The 10,023-nt window shown below is 59.5% G+C and overlaps 1 protein-coding gene across 1 annotated transcript; it reads right to left on the minus strand.

The window, feature by feature from the left end:
- Positions 1-3,713: 3,713 nt before the first annotated feature.
- Positions 3,714-7,207, minus strand: EGR1 (early growth response 1). Its single transcript, XM_081184787.1, has 2 exons — positions 6,764-7,207; positions 3,714-6,371 (listed from the first exon to the last, which is right to left on the minus strand). Exons 1-2 carry the CDS (start codon positions 7,023-7,025, stop codon positions 4,969-4,971), a joined length of 1,665 nt encoding a protein of 554 aa, XP_081040913.1. The 5' UTR covers positions 7,026-7,207; the 3' UTR covers positions 3,714-4,968.
- Positions 7,208-10,023: the final 2,816 nt, after the last annotated feature.

Genomic DNA, 10,023 nt, shown 5'->3' on the forward strand with positions numbered 1-10,023 from the left:
CCCCAAAGCCCCATCCCATGCGTTCAGCTATCTGAAGTTTTCCTAGTGGGCTCCGGGTAAATCGGAAGCAGCCTCCTGAAGCTGCGAGGAACCCCCACCCCACTCCAACATGCCAATCAATGCCTTTCTCCCTCCCCCCAAACAGTCTGACCAATGAGAACCCTGATGAAGGAACTGGCATTGGCTACCAGGCTCTGGTGGCGCTAAGTAGAAGATTCAAGCATCGCAAACACGAGCAGGATACAGGCTGTCAGACGGAGAGACTCCTGCAGATCAGGGAGTGAATCAACAACTCCCTGACTCAAGTCCCACGGGAATAATAATGAAGGTGGCCGCCGAGCTGCAGCCTCTATTTGGCCCTGGGATGAAGTGATGGGAGAAAGCTTCACCGGTGGAACTTGTGCCTGTGGCGCAGCTCGGAAACGGCGCAGAAAGAAAACGTCGATTGGCTCTCAGGACGCTCTTGCGATGGAATTATGAGGATTTAGTATATTGCAGTTCTCGGGCCAAGAAACGAGGCTGACACCACCGCGCTAAGCTCCTCTATTTCAAAGCCAGCCCCGTTCTTGTGTGCCCGACCGACTTCCGAATATGTTTGCTGAGAACTCCCATTTGAAAGGCTGCAAATGCCCAGAGCTACTGGGGTGACGACCTTCTGGGGCGGCAGGTTTCCTCCAGGAATGGCAATGCCACGCTGCATCTCCGTGCAAGGAAACGCTTGCCCCATTGCCTTTCTCCTTGCATTTGAGGCGTAGGGGGCTCAGGGGGCGGGGGTCTGGTTCGTGAGCGGCCAGAGTGGGATTTCAGAACCAGCTTTCTCTCCCCGTCCCCCCCCCCCCGCCCCTCGCAAGATCCAAAAAGCCCAAGCCCTGCCCTCTGGGTAGCCTCAGAATAGCGCCTCCTCGGCGGGAGGAGCGGCTTTGGAGCAAAGCCATAATTTCTGCCCCCGTCGAAAGAAAAGACAGCGGGATGCCAAGTCGGGCAGCAGAGTTAACTGGGTGGGTTGAGCTTGCTGGCGGGGGAGGGACAAGGGGGGCTCAGTATCAGCCGGCTGCTGCCATTTCAGAAATAAGAGACTGGGTGGTGCGGAACTAATACTGTATATGGCGCGGGAGTGGAATCAAAGTCCCGTCTGTTCGACGGCGCGGACAGCCTCGCGGCTTCTTTTGCAAGGGATGCTGGACGAAGGAGTTTTCCTTACTCCCCAATGCATTGCAGATTATTAGGAGCTGGGCGTCTCCTCCCAGCCCACCCTATTAAAATTTCCTCATCTTTCCTGGGCAGCGCAAGCACCCAGAGTCGAAAACAAGATCCTCTTTGAAATCAGATGCATAAATCCCGTTTGCTTCGTAGAAAAATGCCGGCGATGAAAGTCGGAATGCAAACTTCTAGATACTGTTTAGGGGGTAGGATACAGATACTCAGTTCGACTTACCCCGCAGCCTAGGGCAGAGGTAGCCAACTCGGAGCCCTCTAGATTTTGCTGGACTCCCCACTCCGATAGCCCCCCCCCCCAAGCAAGGGATGATAAGAGTTGCAGTCCATCATCTGAGTGCCTTGGCTACCACTGGCCTGTGGGGGCAGCGCCCGGTTTCTGAACGGCGGGGGAGGAGATCAAACTGTCCGGAAGTAATGTCCCTTCCGCCCCCAAGTCCTCCCCCTCACATAAGCGAAATGCCCTAAAGACTGGAGACAGACACCAGATGGGCGCGAATGCACTCTGCACATGTGCAGAGGAAGGCTATTTTTCATGATTCCACAAGCCCCAGAGCCGTGCAGGCTGCCCCTGCTTGGTGCAGGGTTTTCAGAATGATGTAGACACTCAGAACAAGTTCTGAGGCTGAGCCCTGTCTCGTCTTAGGGTCTGAGAATGGGGAGGTGAGAAAGGGCCCACTCAGAGATAGTATAATTTCCAGCTGTTTTTCTGTCACAACTTCCTGAACTGTTTACAGCTTCAGAACAGGCAGAAATGTATCGGGTGCCGCTTTCCTACCACTCTTATCACCACGCTGCGAGATACAGCACCTGTGAGGTTTCTGCCTGTCCTGCACTGGGACCTATCCAGAAAAAAGCTGGCAACCCTGAAGAGAGCGCAAGTATTCCAGGACTGGAGAATGAGGGAGTCTCTGCTAAACCTCTGCTTCTGAGTATATTAAACCTGCGCTGGTAAGAAGCAGGGGGACCTTCTCTCTAGCAGCTCCCCTCACTGCAGTATAGCTTCACGGCTCACTTCCGTCATTATATAACTTCCAGCCTCAGTTCTTCATCTGTAAAATGGGAACTATAGTGACCTACTGCTGTGCCGGAGACGACGCAGGCTGCAATACTGTGGCCGCTGAGCCAGGACTGAGCCCCTGTTGAAGGACTTACTCCTGCGTAAACATGCATAAGATTGCGATCGAGAGCTACAACCCTACACCCGTTTGCCAGGGAATAAATCCCACGATGGTACTTACTTGCGTATAAACCGGAGCAGAAGGGAGGCTCCGGGATGATAAGCAACATTTCGAGATTGAAAAGGAATTGGCCCTTCAGAACAGTCAAGGTAGGGTCCAACATCCTAGAATGAGCTCCTCAGCCATTTGAACCCGGCTAGAGAAGCCAAGAGCCAAGCGAGAGAACCAATTCGCAGCCCCGATTCTGGATGGGTCTCTCTGTATGCCGCCACTCCTGCCTTAGGGCAATGTTTGAAGCGGGAGAGAGAGACTGCATGTGCTCTGCCAAGGGAGCGAGCAGAGCGGGCTTAGTAGCTGTGGTGTGAGCAGCTAACGGAGGCAGCGGGGTTTGGCCAAGGTGCCTCCGTAGAGGGTCTCTCTCTCGGCTTTACTTAGTCTGGTCCTGATCTTGGGACCCGCAGCTCAACCCTGCTATAGAGTGGGAATAGGATCCATCCCCACCACCCTTATAATGGGGGAGGCTGGAAGGAGGTCAGTTCTTTAGCTCCCTGGCAGAAGAGCTGTTATCTAGGGGCTTGAGGGACTCACAGCTGCCTGGGACCTCGGACCACGGGGATTAGGAGCCCCACATCCCGCCTGCCCCATCTAAGCCAAGTGCCTGGCAGGCTTCCCCCTCCCACCGGGATGCCTCCAGCGTTATCCGTCTAGGGTCACCTGCCTGGGGGCATGCGATCCCCTCGCCACCGTCTCTGCAGCAAACACGCCTCCACCAGCGAAATAAAGAGCCGTCGGGTTTAAGCTAACGGAGGGCGCTGGCGGTGGACTCGGCTGTGCTCTTAGGCACCGCAGAGACGTGCAGACACTTCCGACGACGAGCTGCTCGGCACAGACCTGGCAGATCCGGGGGGCAGAGTCCTCTCCCCTCCAACCTTCGCGAGGGTCGCCCCCCCAATGCCCAGTGGGAAGGGGAAGGGAGGGCTAGTTGGCGTTTTAGGTCTGGGAGAGCAAGGCGACGTCCTTCAGCGTGGAACAAACCTCTGCATTGCATGAAGGGCGAATAGAGACATCAGCCGCACGCATAAGCATGACAACTGGGTCGTAGAGAACTTGGGCATCTTATTCTCCCCCTAGAGAGAAACCCAGAGATCACTTCCCACCACGAGGGCAGAGATTCCTACTGGTGCGGGACGAGGCCCAGCCGTCGGGCTGGGCTGCAGGTACAGGAAAGGGCCAGAGCTGGAGTGAGTGAAAGGAGAGTTGCCGGGCCAGAGCCCTGGAAGCCTATAGGGAAGGAAGGAAGGAAGGAGCAAGCCGGACTGCTGGTCTCTCGATATTTTTTATTGACTTTTCCAGAGGGTATTGTACACCAAATATCCCATTGGCAGTAAAGCGCATTCAATGTGTTTATAAGCCAAACAGTCACTTTTGTTTAAACAAACACAAGTACAAAGTCAAAAATAAAACCACAAAAATAATGAACCGCATGTTCATAACATACAAAAAATTGCCGCCTACTCAGTAGGTAACTACAACATTCCAACTGCTGAATATATTTATAAATTTTACACTTCTGTAACAAAAATAGACTTTTTGAGAAGTTCGGGGTTTTGTTTTGCTTTGTTTTGCTTTTTTGCTTACATTCTGTCTCCCGGCTCCTTTCCCCTTTTTCCTGTGTGTGTGTGTTTTCGAGCCTCAGAGTCCCCTTCCCCCCACTTTCCCTTTTTTCACCTTAAGGCTAGATGCAAAGCATCCAATCGCAGAGTTGCATGACGTCAGCAGGGCTTCACAACAAGGCACCAAGACTTGGGACGCGTTTTGTTTTTTGTTCTCAAAAGGAAAAACAACAAATCAAACCAAACAAAAACTTTTCGCCACGCGAGAGTGTTTCATCCTCTAGGTGATATTTACAAAGAACATCACACTCTGTTGACATGCTCAAATACATAGTTAAGTGCTGCTTTTTTTGTTTGTTTCCTCCCACCCCCACCCCACCCCCCAAAACAAGTTGTAAAACCCAGTACAGCTTTGTCGTCACGAAAAGAGCGAAAAATTACCATTTATACAAAAAAGAAAGAGCGCGAGAGAGATGGCCCTCCGTACTCCAAAGAACGCAATATGAATATGCAAAGAGGTTGTTCACGTCAAGAACCCAGAAGGAAAGCAAAGCCATGGCACATAATACAATATTACATTGTCTATGCATGGATTTTTTCCCCAGAGTCCCATTGCTCCCCCCTAAGGAATGAATTGCGGGCTGGGGGGAAAATCATCGCGGAAGAAAAAAGACCTCTCTCGTCCATGCAGAACAGAAGTGGAGAGGAACTCCGGTGTCCGGGAGCTTGTGTCTTCAGGCAGTTGAAGTTGAAAGATAAGTCCCAACCCCAGCCCACCCCCCGGCTGCTGAAAAGCTGGGGGGCCGGGTTGGCTTGCGAGGGAGTCCACTGTTCCTCCACCAAGTCCCAGAGGAAGATTCGTTATCAGCACCCCACCCTACCTAGACGGGGTGGGTGGGCTTAGCGAAAGTCTTGGTGGTGGTTGTGTGTGTGTCCCCCCCTCGCCCCCTTTTCTCCTCTCAGCAGATCTCGATTGTCCTGGGCGAGAAAGTGGAGGCCATGTCAGAAAGTGCAGAAGTCACTTGCGAGCCGAAGGGGCTGCCGAGGCCCCCCGGGGATGGGAAGGGGGTGGCCGCTGCCTGGCTCTGGAAGGTAGAGGAGGCCATGGAAGCGTAGCTGGTGGCCACCGAAGGCGAGGGGAAGGAGGGGAAGGGCGACGTCACGGGGGAGGCGTATGAAGTCACGGGAGAGGCATAGGACGTCACGGGGGGAGAGTAGGAGGCCGGTCCCGGCGAGGGGTAGGAGGAGGCGGGGGACGGGTAGGAGGCAGGCGAGGCGGAGTAGGGCGCCAGCGGGGAGGCGGCCACGGAAGGTGCCGTCGGGGCAGCCGCCACGGCGTGTCCCTTGTCGGCGGCCTTCTTGTCCTTCTGGCGCAGGTGGATCTTGGTGTGGCGCTTGCGCTCGTCGCTGCGCGCGAACTTGCGCCCGCAGATGTCGCAGGCGAAGGGCTTCTCCCCCGTGTGGGTGCGGATGTGCGTGGTGAGGTGGTCGCTGCGGCTGAAGTTGCGCATGCAGATGCGGCACTGGAAGGGCTTCTGGCCCGTGTGGATGCGGATGTGGCGCGTCAGCTCGTCGGAGCGCGAGAAGCGGCGGTCGCACGACTCGACGGGGCAGGCGTAGGGCCGCTCGTGGGGAGGGGTCTTGCTGGGCCGGTTGGGGTACTTGCGCATGCGGCTGGGCTTGACCAGCTGCGCCTGGTACGACCCCGGGAGGCTCTTGGGCTCCCCCGTCGAGCCGCCGCTGCCCCCGTTACTCTGCGTGGCAAAGGCTTTGATGGTGGACAGCGGCGTCAGCGATGGCTGCGGGCTCGGGAAAGGCTTCTGCTCCGCCGAGCCCAGGCCCAGATCGCCCCCCGGCTGCTGCTGCTGCGGCGGCGGGAAGAGGTAGTCCGGGATGATGGGCAGCTGGAAGGTGCTCTTGCCCGTCGGGTAAGCCGGCGGCGGAAAGGACAGCGAGCCCCCCGACGGGCTGGCGAAGGGCTGCTCCGGGAAGAGGTCGGCCCCGCCAGGGGCGGGGAAGGTGGGCGCCGCCGAGTAGATGGGGCTCGAGTCGCTGCCTTGCACCGAGCAGCTCATCGCCGGGCTGGGCGAGGCGGACGACGACGACGGGATGGACGGCGAGGCGGACGACGCCGGCGGCGCCGCGGCGGAGGTGGCGGGCGGGGTGGCCATGCCCACCAGGCCGCTGACCAGGCTGAAGAGAGGCTCGGGCCACAGAGGGGTGCTGCCCCCGCTGCCAGGCGCCGGCTCCAAGGAGAAGCGACCCGTGTACGTGATGGGCGGCAGGCGGGTGGTCTGGCTCGGGTAGCTGGTCTCCACCGCCAAGGGCTTGTCGCCGCTCAGAGAGATGTCGGGGAAAGTGTCTGCCGAGAGAAGAGCGGCCCAAGGTAAGTCCCCACAGCGCCGCCTCCTCCTCCGTCCATCGCCACCCCAAAGGCAAGCAAGCAAGCAAGCAGGCATCGGAGCCACAGCTGCCTCCCCCCAGCTAGCTGATCATCTCGGGGCATCGCGCTTGCCTGGCCGGCCCCACTTCGGGGACTCCCCCCCCTTCCCTCGGGGCTCAGGAAGGATGGAGCGCTACATCTTGCAGCGCCTGGCGCGGCTCCAGCTGCCGGAGCTACCTGGCCCGGGCGGGTGACGCACGTCGGAGAATCCCCCTCCCTCCCCACGCGCGCTCAGGCTAGCGGAGTCCCCTGCCCGACGAGGTGGAGGGCTGCCCCTCTGCCCCCCCATCCCGGGACGTGCCTCTGCCTACCTGCAGCGAGGTGCTCGTAGGACTGCTCTCCGCCTTCGCCCGAGGGATTGAAGCTGCCGTTGCCTCCTGCTCCTCCGGCGCCGCCGCTCTCGCTGCCGCCGCCGGGGCTGAGGAACTGCGAGCCGGCTCCGGCCAGCAGCATGATCTCCTCGAGCTTGGGGTAGTTGGAGTCCATGGTGGGCGGCGAGTGCGGGAAGGAGCCGAAGGGATCGGCCATCTGCAGCGAGGGCAGGAGCTGCATCTCGGCCTTGGCCGCGGCCATGGGGGCGCGAGGGGGGGGCGCTGGGCCGGGGGCTACGGCGCCCGTGGGGCGGCGAGAGGAGCGGGGGTCGACGCGGTGGGCGCTGGCCTGGGGTTCCCCCTGGCTGTGCCCGCGGGAGGCGCTGCGTTCCCTTCCCCCGCCCGCCCTGCCTGGGGCTCCCCCTGGCTCGATTCGCTAGAAGCTCTCGGCTCCCCGCCCGCCCCAGAGCAGCCTCTATATATCGGGTCTCATCGGCCCCGCACCGCCCCTTTCCTGACGTACATGTCCAAATATGGAAGGCAGGAAGCCCTTATATGGCTCCCGGGCGCGAGGACCCCGCCTGGCGTCAGAGCCTGACACTGGGGGAAGCCGAGAAGGGGGGCTGCGGCCGGGCCCGAGGCGGGAGTCCCGCTGCCTGCCTGGGCCGCTTGGGCCCCTGGGGACCCCGTCCCTCGGCACGGGCCTCGGAGCCGGAGCCTTCGGACGCCCCCCCCGCGGGGTCCCCGCTTTGCAGTCTCCGCCGCGGCCCCCGGAAGCCCCCGGACGCAGAGTCCATATAAGGCCATGCCCTTAAAAGGCCCTGTTCCGGCACGAGCCTTCCTGTTCCTTATATGGCAATTCCGGCAGGGGCGGGAGGCGAGGAGAGACCGGCGAGGAGGGAGGGGGAGGAGGAGCTGGGAGAGCCGCGGAGGAGCCCTTGGTCTCCCTGCTGCCCTGTGGGGCCAGGCGCTGCGGAGCCGCCGGATCGGCGCTCCCGGCAACTCCGCATCGGCGGGGTCCGAGTCGAGGAGCAGCCCTCCCGGCCCCTGGTCGCCAGGGGGCGCGCGGGAGATTGAAAAGCCGGCGGCAAGTGCAGCGGACAGAGCCAATAAGCAGCGCCGGAGAAGCGCACCCGCCGCCAGAGGGCGTCCGTCGAACTTCCTCCGGGAATAGCTTCCCAAGTTTGAAGCGTGCATTCTAGAACTCCGCTAAAGCGGATTAGTCGCGCTTTAAACGAGAATCAGGGCAGGCGAGGGCGAAAGGATGGATTTTTCCTCCTTTCTTGTCAATACGTGCATATGGGCGAAGTTAGGTCACTGCTAGAACCTGGGTGCAATCGGAACCGGGCAATAATTCTGATTCCAAAATTAGTGATATGCACATGCACACGGATGTGATCTTGTATATGCATTTTAGGTGGATCGGCATGCTCCTTGAGGTGTTTTCCAGAATTGGGGCTTCTCCCTTTTTGTGTTTTCCTATTGCATTACGGCTGTAGCGTGCACGTGTTTCCTCCCGATACATTTCGGGGAGGCTGCTGCTGCTGACAGCCTGCCTTGTGCGGATAAGCGCTATATGGCGGAGGCAAGGCAACCACTGAGACCACGTAGCATTGCTGCACCTTCTTGCTCGGGATGGCAGCTTGCCAGAGACACTTCGCACGCGCCCATTCTCACCTCAAGCGTTCATTTCCCCAATTGACCTCTTAGAGAAGTGGTCGAGCCGCCTCAATTTATTTTGGTCTTGCTCCCCCCCCCCATTTCCAAGGCGAATGCAAGGATTCGTTTTCACCAACTTGAAGCTGCAAGGCCTTCGTGATGTTTGCATATATATTCAGCGAGCTAAACAATTGTTTCCTCTGGGGCCAGTTTTTGGGGTGCCCTTTGTTCCTCCAGGCCGAGCCGGGCGCTTCGTCCAGCCTGGGCTACCCTTGTAATCTGCTTGGTTGGTTTGGGGGCGGGAGGTTGGAGGGAAACAGAAAGCAGAGATTGTGCCAGCGCCAAGCACCCCGGGCGCGCACACTGCAGAAGGCTGCAGAGGCATCTCGTCAAAGGGAATTTCCTGATGATGCGAAATGCAGGGGAATCTCGGGGAGTTGCAAAGCAGGCGGCTCAGTGCTGCCCCCTGGCGCCCAGGGCCAGCTGCGACCGAGCGTCTCCTTCGCAGCTGGCTGGCCCTGCAAAACAGGCTGCTTGGCAGCAGCAGGTGGGATTCGCCCCACTCCCCAGCGCAGGCAGCCCAGGGATTCCTCGGTGCCAAGGAGAAGCCCCTGATGCTTCCCAGGCTTTCGGGTTTTTTCTTTTGGCTCTCTCTCCCCCGCTTCCCTCCCCCCCCTTTTCTTGGCATCTGCCCAGCGAGAGAACCTGAGACGCAGTGAGATCTCACTGAGCCTGCGCGGCCGCCTCTGCAAGTGCTTCCCCCGCAGTCCTCGGAGACTCGGCTCGGAGCTGGGAGCTGGAGAGAGGCTCCTGTGCTGGAATTAGGCTAGTGCTGCAGAGAGACGCGGAATCAGCAGCCCAGCCCAGCCCCCCTCCGCCCCCTCCGCGCGCGGGGGCCGCGGCGGAGGAGGAATCCCTGCCACGGGAGGGAAATCCTCGGCATTCACAGCCTGGGCGGGAGGCGGAGGCGGAGGCTGCTGCGAGCCGGGCAGAGGCAGCCCAAGCCGCGGCATCCTTTGCCCACCTCCCCCCGCCCCACGCGGCTACAAGGGCAACCCCTTGGTGGGGAAGTGGATCATTAGCAGGGTGGCCTCCCCTTTTCTAAGCATCTTCTCTTCATTCTTCTCTCTGTGATGCTGGATTTCACCCCCTTCCCCAGCACAACTCCTGATCTTAAGGGGCGCGTGATTTGGGGGGCGATCACCCTTTTTTACGGATTCCATTGAATTCCCAGGCAGCAGCCAGCCGGCGTGCAAGAACCTGGGCGAGGATGGCTCCATACGAGCTTCGTTGGCATGAGACGTCTGAGCATCACCCCCTCCCCAATATTTCTCCTCCCTCGGTGCGCATGCCCAGGAGACCCCTATGTGTCGTCGCTTGTCGTGTACTCTCCTGGCCACGTCACTCTGCGGGCTCTGGAGGCTCCCTCCCCGGCTTGGCAGCTGCTGCGGGATCCCTTCCCTCCGCGGCAGGGCGAAAGAAAGACAGGCACCCCCCTCTCTGTTATATTAGTCATTCAGCAGCGTCGTCTGAACGCGGCTCCATTAGGGGGACGCTTTGCAGAGCAGCGTATACCGCTGCAAGATCCCGGTCCGGGGATG

This window comes from Podarcis bocagei (genome assembly GCF_964188305.1).
Source record: "Podarcis bocagei genome assembly, chromosome: 2".
NCBI classification, from domain to species: domain Eukaryota; kingdom Metazoa; phylum Chordata; class Lepidosauria; order Squamata; family Lacertidae; genus Podarcis; species Podarcis bocagei.